General features: G+C 45.6%; 1 protein-coding gene across 1 annotated transcript in view; it reads right to left on the bottom strand.

Annotated features, from left to right (window-relative positions):
* Positions 1–20,858, bottom strand: part of TMEM40 (transmembrane protein 40) — a 70,461-nt gene that overhangs the window by 16,945 nt on the left and 32,658 nt on the right. The window contains exons 6-8 of the mRNA XM_077278235.1: positions 10,140–10,223; positions 2,108–2,170; positions 1,018–1,089 (exon numbers count right to left, since the gene is read on the bottom strand). Of these exons, the coding sequence (XP_077134350.1) occupies positions 1,018–1,089; positions 2,108–2,170; positions 10,140–10,223 (219 nt within the window). The remainder of the gene's footprint in view (positions 1–1,017; positions 1,090–2,107; positions 2,171–10,139; positions 10,224–20,858) is intronic.

Below are 20,858 nucleotides of genomic sequence, written 5' to 3'. Positions count from 1 at the left end.
TTTCTATCTATCTATCTATCTATCTATCTATCTATCTATCTATCTATCTATCTATCTATCTATCTATCTATCTATCTATCTATCTATCTATCTCAATATATGGAATGTATATTAACTTCCTCTACGTTTATTTGAAAATTTGCAGCATCATATTTCTGACATTGATAAAAATCAAAAGATTATTATTTTTTTACTACATGGTGCTCAAAATAAAGTTTTTGCTTCCTGCCTCCACTGAGTTGATCCGTAGTTGTCGTAATCTGACAGCTGAATAGAAGAAGCGAGCAGATCGTGAGCTCCTACACTTTAAAGATTCCACAAAAAATTAGAGAAAAGTTGTCCAAAACAATTGGTCACAGGAGGATCGGCCAATGATCTAATCTGTATGGCAGCCTCCCGACTCTCACCGAAGAGATGATTTCGGAGTAGAGAAGGCTCCGGCTTGTTGAGTTTTAGCGCAGGATTCTTTTGTTCCGTGGGGGGATGAGAGACATCCGTTAGCGGCTTTCTCATGGAGCCGAGTGCTCCTGTGTATGGTGGACTCAGGAGAGATATCTGTCGGCTGAACATCTGTCTCATCCAACCTAACATAGGGTGTGGAGAGACACTAGTACCCGCTGGGCAGCACCTCTGCAGTGACAATCGTACTACACCTGGTATCGTGCACAAGTCCATATTCTCTGAGCATAGTGCAATTGTCATGATCACTGCCCCGGAGAATCCTTCTACGTCCAATGTCTGGTCGGACGAGAGATCACAATTGGTACAACCTGTGTAGTCTCACATGGGGCCCTAAGACGTAAGGGGTCCGCTTCTACCTCTAAACAGGTGGAATTCTTTGTACTGCACAGGACCCATATATTGGCCCTCTTCTGTCTGTGTCGGCGCCAGCGTGCACATACAGGACAGATCCCATTGTCAGCACACTCAGGCAGACTAATATCCTGATAACAATGGTCCCTATGGTGGGCGCACGTCAGCAAATAGAGGACTACAGTAAATCAGCTGAAGTCATACCATCCTTCTTTATTCCTCCTCCTCCTCCTCCTCCTCCTCCATGGTGTTTTCCTAGCGGTTTGTCAAGTTTTACTGCCAAAAAGTGCAAAGGAATAAAATGAGACATGAATAATTATTGAACTCAAAATTTCTCCTTAAAGGGTCCTGACCACGCAATGTGTACCGGGCCCCTGCACCCTTCCCACTTCCCTGAGAAAATTATCAGAATATAAATGCCCAATAGCTTGGTTCTCCGGCACATACGTCGCTGCCCAAAGTGGCTTTCTCCCCTCACTAATAGTGCTCGGTCAAGCCTAATGTTCATGTATATGGGTAGAGGGGGTTGGTGGCACTAGATGTTGGCCAAGCGAGCATTCGGGCAGCAGTAATATAAGGTGTATGGTCACCTTGAAGGGGTTGTCCAATGTTTGGGCCCAATAAAATAAAAAAGTTTATACTCCCGTGCCGGTGCCGTTCCCGTGGTGTCAGCACTCACTTTCCCAGGCTCCCGTGCTGTTGTTGTGGCACGTGACCCCTGCACCCAATCAGTGCTGGCGTCACTGTTCCCGCCTTCGTACAAATCGAACATGAAGAGGAAGTCTGGGCTGCAGCTGATCTTGGACTTCCTCTTCCTGCTCAATTTGACAGGAAGCGGGGACAGTGACAGGAGGCGGGGACAGTGACAGGAGGCGGGGACAGTGACAGGAGGCGGGAACAGTGACGCCAGCGGTGATTGGGCACTGGCATCACATGTCACAACAATAGCACGGTAGACCAGGGAGAGTGAGTGTCAAAACCGTGGGAACGGAGCCAGTGTAGGAGGCGAGTATAGACTTTATTACTTTAAGAGAGGGGTATGGGAAGACGTTGTCCAAGTAGTAGACAACGTCTTAAAGTCACTGGGATAATTTTTGGGATAATTTGCTACAATGTATCAGTTAAGGTAACATATCATCTAGCAACTCGTAAAGAATTGGCCACCATTGAGAAAACAATAAACTTTTAAAAATATTACATTGATACAAGGAATATTAAGGAATTAATATAGCCAAAAGACAGACTGTGCTGCTGCATTTAAAATTTGTCAGAATCCTGAAAACCGCAAAGTTACCTTTCTCAGAAGCAGAAATGCCTTCCTCTTCATTGATATTTTTGTCTTCCGAAGACCTCTTCTCTGTTACATAGGTAAAAAACAAAAACACAGGTCCATCAAGTTCAACCTTAGACACCATTCATTGTTAGTTAATTATAGCCCTCAATTCCATGTGTTATTAAAGTGTACCTGTCATTGTGTAATATAAATGCAAATTCCTATGTAGCAAATAATACCTTTGCTATTCGTCTACTTTTTGATCCTCCCAGCTATTCTCATGCCTTCCCAGACTATAATTTACTGGAAAGCTTATTTTCTCTCCCTGCACTGTTCTGGCTAAACTTTCCAACAGTATTTCCTGTCTTTTTGTACGAATGTTTGTGCATGAGCAAACACAGTAAAGTCCAGCAGCATTACATGCACCCCCTGGAGCACTAAGCAAAGGGGGCCATGACTTCGGGAGGGGTGGACCTATAACTACTGCAGCTTTGTTTGAATATCTGCATAGGCTTTAAGTAAAGGCCCCGTCTCACATAGCGAGATCGCTAGCGAGATCGCTGCTGAGTCACAAGTTTTGTGACGCAACAGCGACCTCCATAGCGATCTCGCTATGTGTGACACGTACCAGCGATCAGGCCCCTGCTGCGAGATCGCTGGTCGTGTCGGAATGGCCTGGACCTTTTTTTGGTCGTTGAGGCCCCGCTGACATTGCTGAATCGGTGTGTGTGACACCGATCCAGCGATGTCTTCACTGGTAACCAGGGTAAACATCGGGTTACTAAGCGCAGGGCCGCGCTTAGTAACCCGATGTTTACCCTGGTTACCAGCGTAAATGTAAAAAAAAACAAACAGTACATACTCGCCTTCTGATGTCCGTCAGGTCCCTCGCCGTCTGCTTCCTGCTCTCACTGACTGCCGGCCGTACAGTGAGAAGTGAGAGCACAGCAGTGACGCCACCGCTGCGCTCTGCTCTCACTGTACGGCCGGATCTCAGTCAGAGCAGGAAGCAGACGGCAAGGGACCTGGACACCGAAAGGCGAGTATGTAGTGTTTGTTTTTTTTGGTAACCAGGGTAAACATCGGGTTACTAAGCGCGGCCCTGCGCTTAGTAACCCGATGTTTACCCTGGTTACCCGGGTGCTGCAGGGGGACTTCGGCATCGTTGAAGACAGTTTCAACGATGCCGAAGTCGTTCCCCTGATCGTTGGTCGCTGGAGAGAGCTGTCTGTGTGACAGCTCCCCAGCGACCACACAGCGACTTACCAACGATCACGGCCAGGTCATATCGCTGGTCGTGATCGTTGGTAAATCGCTTAGTGAGACGGGGCCTTAAGAGTGATTCTGCTTTGAGAGGAAGGAGCACAGTATGTCACTGATAACTCCTCCAACTCTCCTTCTCATATGAACTCCTCTCTGTTAGCCATGCAGCAAATGCTAGCCCTGACAAGGATTAGTATCAGAGCCCAGATTATAAAGGGAAAAGGAGTGGCTAACCGAGCACAGCTGTGAACACAGGTATTTCCAACATGGCCGATTAAGCCCTGTTCTGCCAGAAGAAATAAATACATTTAAAATTAAGGAGAAGTGCTTCTTCTCAGCGCCAGAGTAGGAGCAATCAGATGCTGCGGTCTTCTGGCTCCACGCTGTTTCGGTAACCCCATGACACCTACTGTGATTCTTTTAATCCTGCGATTTAAATAAAGTTATGGCCTGTCATGATCTCTGCAGGCAGAGATCATAGCAAGCCTATAGAGGGACAAGCTCTCGGAAGATGGAACTATACTGACCATGAACTAAGCCTGCCGCGCAACTAGAAATAGCCAGGTAGCATTTCCTATTTATCGCTAGATGCCCAGCTCTGGCCTAAGACCTAAATAGCTAGCAGAGGGAAATATAAGACCTGGCTCACCTCTAGAGAAATATTCCAAAGAAGACAGTAGCCCCCCACATATAATGACGGTGAGTTCAGATGAAACAACAAACGCAGCAGGAAAATAGTCTTAGCAAATTTGAGGTCCGCTTACTAGATAGCAGAAGACAGATAGTATACTTTCATGGTCAGCAGAAAAAACACTAACAAAACACCATCCAGAGATTACCTTAAACTCTGGCATTAACTCATAACGCCAGAGTAGCAATCCCTGATCAACGAGAGCTTTCCAGACACAGTAACAAAACTTCAGCTGTGAACTGGAACAAATAGGCAAAACAAAACATGGACAAAAGTCCAACTTAACTAGTAGTTGTCTAGAAGCAGGAACAAGCACTGAGAGGCATCAGATAACATTGTTGACCGGCAAGAAACCACCAGAGAAATGAGCTTAAATAGCGACACCCACTACTGATGGAACCAGGTGAAACAGGAAAGAGGATGACAAGTCCAATTCCACAAGCGGCCACCGGGGGAGCCCAGAATCCAAATTCACAACAGTACCCCCCCCTCAAGGAGGGGGCACCGAACCCTCACCAGATCCACCAGGGCGACCAGGATGAGCCCTATGGAAGGCACGAACAAGATCAGAAGCATGAACATCAGATGCATTGACCCAAGAATTATCCTCCTGGCCGTAACCCTTCCAGTTGACCAGATACTGGAGTTTCCGTCTGGAAACACGAGAGTCCAAAATTTTCTCCACAACGTACTCCAACTCACCCTCAACCAACACCGGAGCAGGAGGCTCAACTGAAGGTACAACAGGTACCTCATACCTGCGCAATAACGACCGATGAAAAACGTTATGAATGGAAAAGGACGCAGGGAGGTCCAAACGGAAAGAAACAGGATTAAGGATCTCCAATATTCTATAAGGGCCGATGAACCGAGGTTTAAACTTAGGAGAAGAGACCCTCATAGGGACAAAACGAGAAGACAACCACACCAAATCTCCAACACAAAGCCGAGAACCAACACGACGATGACGGTTGGCAAAACGCTGAGTCTTCTCCTGGGACAACTTCAAATTGTCCATAACCTGCCCCCAGATGTGATGCAATCTCTCCACCACCGCATCCACTCCAGGACAATCCGAGGACTCCACCTGACCGGAGGAAAATCGAGGGTGAAACCCCGAATTACAGAAAAACGGGGACACCAAGGTGGAAGAACTGGCCCGATTATTGAGGGCGAACTCTGCCAATGGCAAAAAAGCAACCCAATCATCCTGGTCAGCAGAGACAAAACACCTCAGATATGTCTCAAGGGTCTGATTAGTCCGCTCGGTCTGGCCATTAGTCTGAGGGTGAAAAGCAGACGAAAAAGACAAATCTATGCCCATCCTAGCACAGAATGCCCGCCAAAATCTAGACACAAATTGGGTACCTCTGTCAGAAACAATATTCTCAGGAATACCGTGCAATCGGACAACATTCTGAAAAAACAGAGGAACCAACTCAGACGAAGAAGGCAACTTGGGCAGAGGAACCAAATGGACCATTTTAGAGAAACGGTCACAGACCACCCAGATGACAGACATCTTCTGGGAAACAGGCAGATCTGAAATAAAATCCATCGAGATGTGTGTCCAAGGCCTCTTAGGAATAGGCAAGGGCAACAGCAGTCCGCTAGCCCGAGAACTACAAGACTTGGCCCGAGCACAAACGTCACATGACTGCACAAAGACTCGCACATCTCGTGACAGGGAAGGCCACCAGAAGGATCTTGCCACCAAATCCCTGGTACCAAAAATTCCGGGATGACCTGCCAATGCAGAAGAATGTACCTCAGAGATGACTCTGCTGGTCCAATCATCCGGAACAAACAGTCTATCAGGCGGACAACGATCCGGTCTATCCGCCTGAAACTCCTGCAAGGACCGCCGCAGATCAGGAGAAACGGCCGACAAAATTACTCCCTCCCTAAGGATACCTGTGGGTTCAGAATTACCAGGAGAGTCCGGGTCAAAACTCCTAGAAAGGGCATCTGCCTTAACATTCTTAGAACCCGGTAGGTATGACACCACAAAATTAAAGCGAGAAAAAAATAAAGACCAGCGCGCCTGTCTAGGATTCAGGCGTCTGGCAGTCTCAAGATAAATCAAATTTTTGTGGTCAGTCAATACCACCACCTGATGCCTAGCCCCCTCGAGCCAATGGCGCCACTCCTCAAACGCCCACTTCATGGCCAAAAGCTCCCGATTCCCAACATCATAATTCCGCTCTGCGGGCGAAAATTTGCGAGAAAAGAAGGCACAAGGCCTAATGACGGAGCAGTCGGAACCTTTCTGCGACAACACTGCCCCAGCTCCGATCTCCGAAGCGTCAACCTCAACCTGAAAAGGCAGATTCACATCAGGCTGACGCAACACAGGGGCAGAGGCAAAACGGCGCTTAAGCTCCTGAAAGGCCTCTACAGCATGAGGGGACCAATTAGCAACATCAGCGCCTTGTCTGGTCAAATCAGTCAGTGGTTTAACGACATCCGAAAAACCAGCAATAAATCGGCGGTAAAAGTTGGCAAAGCCCAAAAATCTCTGAAGACCCTTAAGAGAGGAGGGCTGAGTCCAGTCACAAATAGCTTGCACCTTGACGGGATCCATCTCAATGGAAGAGGGAGAAAAAATATACCCCAAAAAGGAAATTTTCTGGACCCCAAAAACGCACTTAGACCCCTTCACACATAAAGAATTAGACCGCAGAACCTGAAAAACTCTCCTGACCTGCTGGACATGAGAGTCCCAGTCATCAGAAAAAATCAGAATATCATCCAGATATATTATCATAAATCTATCCAGAAAATCGCGGAAAATATCATGCATAAAAGACTGGAAAACTGAAGGGGCATTAGAAAGACCAAAAGGCATGACCAAATACTCAAAGTGGCCCTCGGGCGTATTAAATGCGGTCTTCCACTCATCCCCCTGCCTGATCCGCACCAAATTATACGCCCCACGAAGATCAATTTTAGAGAACCACTTAGCACCCTCTATACGAGCAAACAAATCAGTAAGCAATGGCAATGGGTATTGATACTTAACAGTGATCTTATTCAGAAGCCGATAATCAATACATGGTCTCAAAGAGCCGTCTTTTTTTGAGACAAAGAAAAACCCAGCTCCCAAGGGAGAAGAAGATGGACGAATATGTCCCTTTTCCAAAGACTCCTTTATATATTCCCGCATAGCAGCATGTTCCGGCACAGACAAATTAAACAAACGACCCTTTGGATATTTACAACCCGGTATCAAATCTATGGCACAATCGCACTCACGGTGCGGAGGTAACGACCCAAGCTTGGGTTCGTCAAAGACGTCTTGATAATCAGAGAGGAACTCAGGGACTTCAGAGGGAATGGACGACGAAATAGAAACCAAAGGTACATCCCCATGAATACCCTTACATCCCCAGCTCAACACAGACATTGCTCTCCAGTCCAAGACTGGGTTGTGAGACTGCAACCATGGCAATCCCAGTACCAAATCGTCATGTAAATTATACAGCACCAGGAAACGAATAATCTCCTGGTGATCCGGATTGATACGCATGGTTACTTGTGTCCAGTATTGTGGTTTATTATTAGCCAATGGGGTGGAGTCAATCCCCTTCAGAGGAATAAGAGTCTCCAAAGGCTCTAAATCAAAACCACAACGATTGGCAAAGGACCAATCCATAAGACTCAGAGCGGCGCCAGAGTCAACATAGGCGTCCGTGGCAATGGATGACAAAGAGCAAATCAGGGTTACAGACAAAATAAACTTAGACTGAATGGTGCCAATGGAAACAGACTTATCAAGCTTCTTTGTACGCCTAGAGCATGCTGATATAACATGAGTAGAATCCCCACAATAGAAACACAATCCATTCTTCCGTCTAAAATTCTGTCGCTCGCTCCTGGACAGAATTCTATCACACTGCATACTTTCTGGCGTCTTTTCCATAGACACCGCCAGATGGTGCACCGGTTTGCGCTCCCGCAGACGCCTATCAATCTGAATAGCCATTGTCATGGACTCATTCAGACCTGCAGGCAAAGGGAACCCCACCATAACATCCTTAACGGCATCAGAGAGACCTTCTCTGAAAGTTGCCGCCAAGGCGCACTCATTCCACTGAGTAAGCACAGACCATTTACGGAATTTTTGGCAGAAAACTTCAGCTTCGTCTTGCCCCTGAGATAGTGCCATCAAAGTTTTTTCTGCCTGAAGTTCCAAATGAGGTTCCTCATAAAGCAAGCCCAAGGCCAGAAAAAACGCATCCACATCGCGTAACGCAGGATCCCCTGCTGGCAATGAGAAGGCCCAATCTTGAGGGTCACCCCTGAGCAAGGAAATCACAATCCTAACCTGCAGAGCAGGGTCTCCAGCTGAACGAGACTTCAGGGACAAATAAAGCTTACAATTATTTCGGAAATTCGGGAAGCTAGCTCTATTCCCTGTGAAGAACTCCGGCAAAGGAATTCTCGGCTCAGATACCGGAGCATGTACCACAAAATCTTGTAAATTTTGTACTTTCGTGATGAGATTATTCAAACCCGCAGTTACACTCTGGAGATCCATTATTGTCAGGTGCACACAGAGCATACAGAGATTAGGAGGAGAGAGAGAAAAAAGACTGCAGCAAGGCAGACTGGAGGAAGAAAAAAAAAAAAAAAAAAATTCCAGCAGACTTCTTATAACTCTCCTTTCTCAACCTGGGTCTTAAACACTTTATTGGCCGGTCAAACTGTCATGATCTCTGCAGGCAGAGATCATAGCAAGCCTATAGAGGGACAAGCTCTCGGAAGATGGAACTATACTGACCATGAACTAAGCCTGCCGCGCAACTAGAAATAGCCAGGTAGCATTTCCTATTTATCGCTAGATGCCCAGCTCTGGCCTAAGACCTAAATAGCTAGCAGAGGGAAATATAAGACCTGGCTCACCTCTAGAGAAATATTCCAAAGAAGACAGTAGCCCCCCACATATAATGACGGTGAGTTCAGATGAAACAACAAACGCAGCAGGAAAATAGTCTTAGCAAATTTGAGGTCCGCTTACTAGATAGCAGAAGACAGATAGTATACTTTCATGGTCAGCAGAAAAAACACTAACAAAACACCATCCAGAGATTACCTTAAACTCTGGCATTAACTCATAACGCCAGAGTAGCAATCCCTGATCAACGAGAGCTTTCCAGACACAGTAACAAAACTTCAGCTGTGAACTGGAACAAATAGGCAAAACAAAACATGGACAAAAGTCCAACTTAACTAGTAGTTGTCTAGAAGCAGGAACAAGCACTGAGAGGCATCAGATAACATTGTTGACCGGCAAGAAACCACCAGAGAAATGAGCTTAAATAGCGACACCCACTACTGATGGAACCAGGTGAAACAGGAAAGAGGATGACAAGTCCAATTCCACAAGCGGCCACCGGGGGAGCCCAGAATCCAAATTCACAACAATGGCCATTTTGACAACCAAAATAATGTGTTTGTGTATTTATTCCACTGTCTAGGTTTACTGTATTTATGGTTGTTTTAAAGTGGAGGGGGGGGGTCCGTCCCATATCCAAAAGTCATGTGATTTCAGCTCTGAGGCTAAATATTTAAAGCAACCATTTAGGTGCTTCTGACTAAAAGGAGTATTCCCATCTCCAAGATCCTAGCCCGACATGTAGTAGGTGTAATAATACTAAAATTATCAAATAACTCCAATTTGAAATGTAGTATAGTTCTTCTGATTCGCTATATCTCTTGCCCCATGTGTAGGCATTATAGCAGCTTAGTTAACCATGGTTATTATGACCACTCATAGTGATAGTTAGTTAGTGCTCATAACCATGGATACCTAAGCTACTGCACATGTGGTAAGCAACATAGCTTATCAGAAGAACTATACTACATTTCTAATTGGAGGTATTTGCAAATCTTATTATTATTACATTCACTACATATTGGGATAGGATCTTGGAGATGGGAATATCCCTTTATATGAATATAATGACGTTAAACACAGATATTCATCAACCATTGGTACACTTTTGTGCTTCTGGGCCTACCCCAAACCTGCTGTTAAAAGTATACTGAAAACTCTGACAAACCAAGCAGTCTAGGGTTTTAAACATAGAGACATACCATTTGTAGATGCCTCTCCCTCCTCTTTCTTCGGGGGCACAAGTGGCCGGACTGTGGCTACAGAGGCAGCTGGTTTGGCATGTCCTGAAATGGAAGATACAGTATTCTCTATTAGATTATATTTAGAGTGTTTTGGATGATTTATTTTGAAAGATAATTGAGCAAAAACAATAATGAATGATACAAATCATAAAGATATATAAAAGTCAATAAACCTTCTTGGATAAGTATGAAAAAAGTATTACCTCTTCATCTCTCAACAGCGTGGGCTGTGCTATATACTACGTGGCCGGCCGCGAACAATCAGCGGCAGGCGCAGTCCGGCCGCGAATTGCCACGGGATTTGAACCACGCTTCACGTTTATTTATTGCATTATTTTGAAATCTTCATAAATAAACTACATACATATTCTAGAATACCCGATGCATTAGAATCGGGCCACCATCTAGTAAACAATAAATCTTTAAGGTTCTAAGTGATTCATGTCTACAGCGCAGAATACTTATGTGAAGACATCGGCTGCAATCACTCTAAACTGCAAAATGCTGATAATTAAAGTCATAATAATCTGTAGAAGTTTTTAAAAAATCCCGCAAGTATCACTTTTTTTTTCAACAGACACAGCAAAAGGGTGCCTTATTTTTACACATTGTCCAGGAATTTCTGGACGGTTTACAACTGTGCTGTTCACTGGAGATGATAAAAGCTTTTCCAGAGTTCCGCATGGGTGAGGCCTTACTTTACCAATTTACAATGTGTTTTTGTAGTAACTGGATCCAGTGCTATGACTAATAGTCTAATAAAGTTTTATATCAGGGGGTGCACAACTTGAGGCTTAGGGGGATACATGCAGCATGAAATGTTATTCTGTGCGCTCTCAAACCATCTGATCATAGACATGATAGCTCCTGTGTATAATGTCACTGATGATCACTGTATTACCTGTACACTGTCACTATATACAGAGCTCCTGTATATAATGTCACTGGTGATAATATTAGTGTTATTAGTATTATGGCTTTTATTAATGATCAATATTGTAGTATTTGGTCACTATGTGGTGGTAATATGTGGTCTGGTCATGGTGTGGCATATTTGTCCCTTGTATGTAAAATTTAGTCACTATGAGGTATCTATCCCTTGTATGTGGTATTAATAGGTAACTATTTGGTGGTAATATGCGGTCTTGTCATGTTGTTGCAGTATTTGTCCCTTGCATTACTATAGGGTGGTAATATGTGGTCTGGTCATAGTGTGGTGGCATTCATCCCTTGTATGTGGTATTCAGTCACTATGTGGTGATAATATGTGGTCCGGTCATGGTGTGGTGGTATTTCTCCCTTGTATGTGGTATTATTCGGTCACTATTTGGTGGTAATATGTGGTCTGGTCATGGTGTGACAGTATAATCCCTTGTATGTGGTATTATTCAGTCACTATGTGGTGGTAATATGTGATCTGGTCATGGTGTGGCAATATTTCTCCCCTGTATGTGGTATTATTTGGTCCCTATATGGTGGTAATATGTGGTCTGGTCATGGTGTGGCAGTATTTTGCACATATTTGGTCGGTGATTGCTGACACCAGAGGTTATGTGCAGCAGACAATTGAGGTGGCAGATGGACAGGAGGTAATGAGGTTAACTATGAAGGTAGAGATGGGGAAATATGGGTGCAGCGCTATTACTGTTAGCTTCTGTTGCTTGTGCGTGGAAATGGGTGTGGCTAACAAAATGGGTGTGGCTTTAAAATAGGTGTGGTTTCTTAGCAGAAACAGAGAACCTGTTAAAAATGTGAATCCCACCCCTGCATACATCTGACATACAATATATGGCATTTAGTGACAATATTTTTTAAATGTCCCAGGTCATAATACCACTTTAAATTTAACAGTGGCACTTGGAATTGATTCAATCTAACCATATAGTCCTTGGACCAGAATAGGTTGTGCACCCCTGTTCTACAGTCTACTTTTATACCACTGGTTTTCTGCTTAGCTATTCGCATATATCAAAGAGATATATCAGAAATAGATATCTATCGGATCAAAAATGTGTCAGGCTGCAATCAGTTGATAAAATAACAAAGACCTTGAAATAATCCTTATATAATGCAAATATTCTCCATCACATATTGTTATTATGGATGTGATGAAACTAAACTACTACACTACTACAGAGAAGTGTTCACCTCTCAGATAGGTCACTTTTGCTGGTCACTCACCAGCTCCAACACCTCACACTGATCGGCTTCCCTAGCTGACCGACTCCAAACGAACACAGGGCCTGGCTCTTGTCATAGCTAGCCAGGTGCACATGATCAGGACCTGAAGTGCTAGGGTTTAACCCTGTGCTACCTGGCTTTCCTACTCTGGGGGGAGGATGACATCTAAGTTGTCCTAACCGACTGTGAAAGAGTGGCAAACAGGGAGAGGTCTTAGCTCCGTACCTTACTGGGGAACCACAGAAAGCGTGCCACAAACTTGTATTGAAGGATGCCAAGGAGTTCGGCAAGTTAAAGGCGGAGATTATCACTTGCTTGGGCATAACATTGGCAGTCAGGGAACAACAGGTGCACCTCTGAAGCTACCAAACTTACAACCCCCCATCCCAGATGTTCGACCTGTTGCAATCTGGTGCAAAACTGACTTGCTTTCTGGCACAGATGTTGGAAAGAGTGGTAGTGGACTGATTTATCCACTTACTACTGAAATATGTGCAAAGTTAAGTTGCCCAAGAAGATCCTCAGAAGGCAGATGACCTTGTAAGCCTCGTGGAAAGATACTTGGCTATGGAGAACTCCGTGAGCAATCAAGGGAGCCTGAGGTCACCTTTCTAGGAAATACAAAAGAAAAGGCCCAATACCACATTTGTGGGGCACCAAAGATCCAGGAGGGGTTAGAGCCAAGTTCAAGGGGTACATCTCATACTAATGTTTGTTTGAGATGTTGTGCCCAGGGTCACATATCACATAAATGGTGTTCCCCAGTAGCCGGAAGCCAATAATAGTTTTCCACAACTGGCCAGGCATAATGATCTGTTGTGTCGAGGAACTAAAGTGAAGGGCCAGATAAAAGAGTGCCTCTTCAAGGCACAAGAGGCACAATCCATGGGGTGTAACTGGTTGTCTCAAGTGAAATAATTAAAGCCTGTGGATTGAGTACTTGTGTTAGTGCCCACAGTGGAGAGTAAGTTCCTTACCAAGTGGCAAGGTGTTATGATCCTAATGGCAGAGGATCTCAGGAGTACCAGCTAAGTATGCAAACACAAAAAACCAGCTCATAGGGAAGTGGTAACTTGACTGACCGTATACCTGATCCTAGCACAACAACTAGCAGCAGCCGGGGAACGTACCTACGTTGGTTCTAGACGTCTCGCGCCAGCCGGAGAACTAACTAACTAACCCTTTCAGAGAAAATAAGACCTCTCTTGCCTCAAGAGAAAAGACCCCAAAGTATAATACAAGCCCCCAACAAATAATAACGGTGAGGTAAGAAGAAATGACAGACGTAAGAATGAACTAGATTTAGCAAAGAGAGGCCCACTGACTAATAGCAGAAAATAGGAAGATGACTTATACGGTCAGCAAAAAACCCTACAAAATATCCACGCTGAATATCCAAGAACCCTCGCACCGACTAACGGTGTGGGGGGAGAATAACAGCCCCCCTAGAGCTTCCAGCAAAATCAGGAATCACATTTTAAACAAAGCTGGAACAAAATAAGGGAAATTCAAATGCACAAAAATAAGAAAGCAGGACTTAGCTTATCTTGCAAAATCAGGAGACCAGGAGACAGGAGAAAACAGACATGGTCTGATAACAACGAATCCAGGCACAATACAGAGTATCCAGGAAGTTTATATAGGCACACCCAGGCCAAACGAACCAGGTGAGTGCCAACCTGGGGAATGACACTCCAGGTGCCATACCGCTAATGACCACAAGAGGGAGCCAAGAACTATAGTTCACAACAGTACCCCCCCTTTAAGGAGGGGTCACCGAACCCTCACCAAGACCACCAGGGCGATCAGGATGAGCAGCGTGAAAGGCACGAACCAAATCGGCCGCATGAACATCAGAGGCGACCACCCAGGAATTGTCCTCCTGACCATAGCCCTTCCATTTGACCAGATACTGAAGCCTCCGTCTAGAGAGACGAGAGTCCAAGATCTTCTCCACCACATACTCCAACTCGCCCTCAACCAACACCGGAGCAGGAGGCTCAACAGCAGGAACCATAGGCACCACGTACCGCCGTAACAAAGACCTATGGAACACATTGTGAATGGCAAACGACACAGGAAGATCCAAACGAAACGACACCGGATTAAGGACTTCCAAAATTTTATAAGGACCAATAAAGCGAGGCTTAAACTTAGGAGAGGAAACCTTCAGAGGGACATACCGAGAAGACAACCAAACCAAATCCCCAACACGAAGTCGGGGACCCACACCGCGGCGGTGGTTGGCAAAGCGCTGAGCCTTCTCCTGTGACAACTTCAAGTTGTCCACCACAAGATTCCAAATCCGCTGCAACCTATCCACCACGAAGTCCACCCCAGGACAGTCAGAAGGTTCAACATGACCCGAGGAAAACCGCGGATGAAAACCAGAGTTGCAGAAAAATGGCGAAACCAAAGTAGCGGAACTTGCCCGATTATTAAGGGCAAACTCGGCCAATGACAAGAAAGTCACCCAATCATCCTGATCCGCAGAAACAAAACATCTCAAATAAGCCTCCAGCGTCTGATTAGTTCGCTCCGTTTGGCCATTAGTCTGAGGATGAAAGGCAGATGAAAATGACAAATCGATGCCCATCCTAGCACAAAAGGATCGCCAGAATCTGGACACACACTGGGATCCTCTGTCAGACACGATATTCTCAGGAATGCCATGCAAACGAACCACATTCTGAAAGAACAAAGGAACCAAATCGGAAGAGGAAGGCAACTTAGGCAAGGGCACCAAATGGACCATCTTGGAAAAATGATCACAGACCACCCAGATGACAGACATTCCTTGAGACACCAGAAGATCTGAAATGAAATCCATGGAAATGTGCGTCCAAGGCCTCTTTGGGACGGGCAAGGGCAAAAGTAACCCACTGGCACGAGAACAGCATGTTATGACCCCAATGGCAGGGGGTCTCAGAGACAATAGCGAAGTCTGCAAACATAAAACCCAGCTCATAGGGCAGTGGTAACTGGGCTGACCATATACCTGAACCTAGCACACAAATAACAGCAGCCGGGGAACGTACCTACGTTGATTCTAGACGTCTCGCGCCAGCCGGAGAACTAACTAACCCTAGCAGGGAAAAGAAAGACCTTTCTTGCCTCCAGAGGAAATACCCCAAAAAGTTGGATACAAGCCCCCAACAAATAATAACGGTGAGGTAAGAAGAAAAGACAAACGCAAGAAATGAACTAGGTTTTAGCAAAGAGAGGCCCGCTAACTAATAGCAGAATATAGGAAGATGACTTGTATGGTCAGCGAAAACCCTCACAAAAACTCCACGCGGAATATTCAAGAACCCCAGAACCGTCTAACGGCACGGGGGGAGAACATCCGCACCCTAGAGCTTCCAGCAATATAAGGAATCACATTTAGTACAAGCTGGAAAAAAATAAGAGCACAGAAAATAACCAAAAACAAGAAAGCAGGACTTAGCTTAATTTTGCATAGAACCAGGACCAGCAGATAGGAGCAAACAGAAGGATCTGATTACAACGATGCCAGGCACCAGACTGAAAATCCAGGAAGTTCAAATAGCGACACCCCTGGACTAACGAGGCCAGGTGGATACCAAGCAAGGGAAGGAATATCAAAGTGTCATATCACTAGTGACCACAAGAGGGAGCCAAAAGGTCAATTCACAACAGTACCCCCCCCTTAAGGAGGGGTCACTGAACCCTCACCAGGACCACCAGGGCGATCAGGATGAGCAGCGTGAAAGGCACGAACCAAATCGGCCGCATGCACATCAGAGGCGACCACCCAGGAATTATCCTCCTGACCATAGCCCTTCCACTTGACCAGATACTGAAGCCTCCGCCTGGAGAGACGAGAATCCAAGATCTTTTCCACCACGTACTCCAACTCGCCCCCAACCAACACCGGAGCAGGAGGCTCAACAGAAGGAACCACAGGCACAACGTACCGCCGCAACAAGGACCTATGGAACACGTTGTGAATGGCAAACGACACAGGAAGTTCCAAGCGAAAGGACACTGGATTAAGAATTTCCAAAATCTTAAAAGGACCGATGAAGCGAGGCTTAAATTTAGGAGAGGAGACCTTCATAGGAACAAAGCGAGAAGACAGCCACACCAAATCCCCAACGCGAAGTCGGGGACCCACACCGCGGCGGCGGTTGGCAAAACGCTGAGCCTTCTCCTGTGACAACTTCAAGTTGTCCACCACATGATCCCAAATCCGCTGCAACCTATCCACCACAGAATCCACCCCAGGACAGTCAGACGGCTCCACATGTCCCGAGGAAAAACGAGGATGGAAACCAGAGTTGCAGAAAAATGGCGAAACCAAGGTAGCGGAACTAGCCCGATTATTAAGGGCAAACTCAGCCAACGACAAGAAGGTCACCCAATCATCCTGATCTGCAGAAACAAAACATCTCAAATAAGCCTCTAGAGTCTGATTTGTTCGCTCAGTTTGGCCATTAGTCTGAGGATGAAAGGCAGATGAAAACTACAAATCAATGCCCATCCTAGCACAAAAGGATCGCCAGAACCTGGAAACAAACTGGGATCCTCTGTCAGACACGATATTCTCAGGAATGCCGTGCAAATGAACCACATTCTGAAAGAATAACGGAACCAGATCAGAAGAGGAAGGCAGCTTAGGCAAGGGCACCAAATGGACCATCTTGGAAAAGCGATCACATACCACCCAGATGACAGACATGCCCCGAGACACTGGAAGATCCGAAATGAAATCCATGGAAATGTGTGTCCAAGGCCTCTTCGGGACAGGCAAGGGCAAAAGCAACCCGCTGGCACGAGAACAGCAAGGCTTAGCCCGAGCACAAGTCCCACAGGACTGCACAAATGACCGCACATCCCGTGACAAGGAAGGCCACCAAAAGGACCTAGCCACCAAATCTCTGGTGCCAAAAATACCCGGATGCCCTGACAACACCGAGGAGTGAACCTCGGAAATGACTCTACTGGTCCATTTATCAGGAACAAACAGTCTGTCAGGTGGACAAGAGTCAGGTCTATCAGCCTGAAATCTCTGCAACACACGTCGCAAATCCGGAGAAATGGCCGACAAGATTACTCCCTCTTTAAGAATACCAACTGGCTCTGAGGCTCCAGGAGAGTCAGGCACAAAGCTCCTAGAAAGAGCATCAGCCTTAACATTCTTTGAACCAGGCAGGTACGAGACCACGAAGTCAAAACGGGAGAAAAATAATGACCAACGGGCCTGTCTAGGATTCAGGCATTTAGCAGACTCGAGATACATCAGATTTTTGTGATCAGTCAAAACCACCACACGATGCTTAGCACCCTCGAGCCAATGACGCCACTCCTCAAATGCCCACTTCATGGCCAACAACTCCCGATTGCCAACATCATAATTCCGCTCAGCAGGCGAAAATTTCCTAGAAAAAAAAGCACATGGTCTCATTACTGAGCAACCAGGGCTTCTCTGCGACAAAACGGCCCCTGCACCGATCTCAGAAGCATCCACTTCAACCTGAAAGGGAAGCGAGACATCAGGCTGACACAAAACAGGCGCCGAAGTAAACCGGCGCTTCAGCTCCTGAAAAGCCTCCACGGCTGCAGGAGCCCAGTTAGCAACATCAGAACCTTTCTTGGTCATATCCGTCAAAGGTTTAACAACGCTAGAAAAATTAGCGATAAAACGACGGTAGAAGTTAGCAAAACCCAAGAACTTCTGAAGACTCTTAACCGACGTGGGCTGAGTCCAATCATGAATAGCTCGGACCTTGACTGGGTCCATCTCCACAGCAGAAGGGGAGAAGATAAAACCCAAAAAGGGAACCTTCTGCACACCAAAGAGACACTTTGAGCCCTTAATAAACAAAGCATTCTCACGCAAAACCTGAAACACCATCCTGACCTGCCTTACATGGGAGTCCCAATCATCAGAAAAAAACAGAATATCATCCAGATAAACAATCATAAATTTATCCAGATACTTCCGGAAGATGTCATGCATAAAGGACTGAAACACTGAAGGAGCATTAGAGAGCCCAAAAGGCATCACCAAGTACTCAAAATGACCTTCGGGCATATTAAATGCAGTTTTCCATTCATCTCCCTGCTTAATGCGCACAAGGTTGTACGCACCACGAAGGTCTATCTTGGTGAACCACTTGGCACCCTTAATCCGGGCAAACAAGTCTGACAACAGAGGCAAAGGATACTGAAATTTAACAGTGATTTTATTCAGAAGTCGATAGTCTATACAAGGTCTCAAAGATCCGTCCTTCTTGGCCACAAAGAAAAATCCCGCACCAAGAGGGGAAGAGGATGGACGAATATGTCCCTTCTCCAGAGACTCCTTAATATACGAACGCATTGCGGTATGCTCAGGTACAGACAGATTAAATAATCTTCCCTTAGGAAACTTACTACCTGGAATCAAATCTATAGCGCAGTCACAGTCCCTATGAGGAGGAAGAGCACTGGACCTGGACTCGCTGAATACATCCTGATAATCAGACAAATACTCAGGAACATCCGAAGGAGTAGAGGAAGCAATAGACACCGGCGGGGAATCGCAATGAATTCCCTGACAGCCCCAACTTGACACAGACATTGCCTTCCAATCCAAAACTGGATTGTGAGTTTGTAACCATGGCAGACCCAAAACGACCAAATCCTGCATTTTATGCAAAACAAGAAAACAAATCACCTCTCGATGTTCAGGAGACATGCACATGGTCACCTGTGTCCAAAACTGCGGCTTATTTTCCGCCAATGGCGTAGCATCAATACCTCTCAGAGGAATAGGATTAACCAAAGGCTCAAGAACAAAACCACAGCGCTTGGCAAACGACAGATCCATAAGACTCAGGGCAGCACCTGAATCCACAAACGCCATAACAGGATAGGAAGACAATGAGCAAATTAAAGTCACAGACAAAATAAATTTAGGTTGCAAATTACCAATGGCGACCGGACTAACCACCTTTGTTAAGCGTTTAGAGCATGCTGATATAACATGTGTAGAATCACCACAGTAGAAACACAACCCATTCTGACGTCTATGATTTTTCCGTTCAATTCTAGTCTGAACTCTATCACATTGCAATAACTCAGGTGTCTGTTCAGACAACACCACCAGGGAATTAGCGACTTTGCGCTCCCGTAAACGCCGGTCAATTTGAATAGCCAACGCCATGGAGTCATTCAGACTTGTAGGAACGGAGAAACCCACCATCACATTCTTAATGGCTTCAGAAAGGCCATTTCTGAAATTTGCGGCCAGAGCACACTCATTCCACTGAGTAAGCACGGACCATTTCCGAAATTTTTGGCAATAAACTTTAGCTTCATCCTGGCCCTGAGAGATAGCCAGCAAGGCCTTTTCTGCCTGAATTTCAAGATTGGGCTCCTCGTATAGCAACCCAAGCGCCAGAAAAAACGCATCAACATCTGCCAAAGCCGGATCGCCTGACGCCAACGAGAAGGCCCAATCCTGAGGGTCGCCCCGTAAGAAAGAGATAACAATTTTTACTTGCTGAGCTGAGTCTCCAGACGAACGAGGTCTCAGAGATAGAAACAATTTACAATTATTCCTGAAATTTCTAAATTTAAATCGGTCTCCAGAGAACAATTCCGGAATAGGTATTTTAGGTTCTGACATAGGACTGCTAGTAACAAAATCTTGAATACTCTGCACACGAGCAGCAAGCTGATCCACACTAGTAATCAAGGTCTGGACATTCATGTCTGCAGCAAGGCTCCAGCCACTCTGAGATAAAGGGGAGGAAAGAAAGAAAGAAAAAAAAAAAAAAAACCTCAGAATTTCCTTTCTTATAATCCCACTTCTGCAATGCATTAAATATTCACTTATGGCCTGGCATACTGTTATGACCCCAATGGCAGGGGGTCTCAGAGACAAAAGCGAAGTCTGCAAACATAAAACCCAGCTCATAGGGCAGTGGTAACTGGGCTGACCATATACCTGAACCTAGCACACAAATAACAGCAGCCGGGGAACGTACCTACGTTGATTCTAGACGTCTCGCGCCAGCCGGAGAACTAACTAACCCTAGCAGGGAAAAGAAAGACCTTTCTTGCCTCCAGAGGAAATACCCCAAAAAGTTGGATACAAGCCCCCAACAAATAATAACGGTGAGGTAAGAAGAAAAGACAAACGCAAGAAATGAACTAGGTTTTAGCAAAGAGAGGCCCGCTAACTAATAGCAGAATATAGGAAGATGACTTATATGGTCAGCGAAAACCCTCACAAAAACTCCACGCGGAATATTCAAGAACCCCAGAACCGTCTAACGGCACGGGGGGAGAACATCCGCACCCTAGAGCTTCCAGCAATATAAGGAATCACATTTAGTACAAGCTGGACAAAAATAAGAGCACAGAAAATAACCAAAAACAAGAAAGCAGGACTTAGCTTAATTTTGCATAGAACCAGGACCAGCAGATAGGAGCAAACAGAAGGATCTGATTACAACGATGCCAGACACCAGACTGAAAATCCAG

The sequence above is a fragment of the Ranitomeya variabilis genome, chromosome 8 (assembly GCF_051348905.1).
Source record: "Ranitomeya variabilis isolate aRanVar5 chromosome 8, aRanVar5.hap1, whole genome shotgun sequence".
NCBI classification, from domain to species: domain Eukaryota; kingdom Metazoa; phylum Chordata; class Amphibia; order Anura; family Dendrobatidae; genus Ranitomeya; species Ranitomeya variabilis.
Note: the sequence above shows the minus strand (reverse complement) of the source record. Positions and strands in the feature narration are given on the sequence as shown.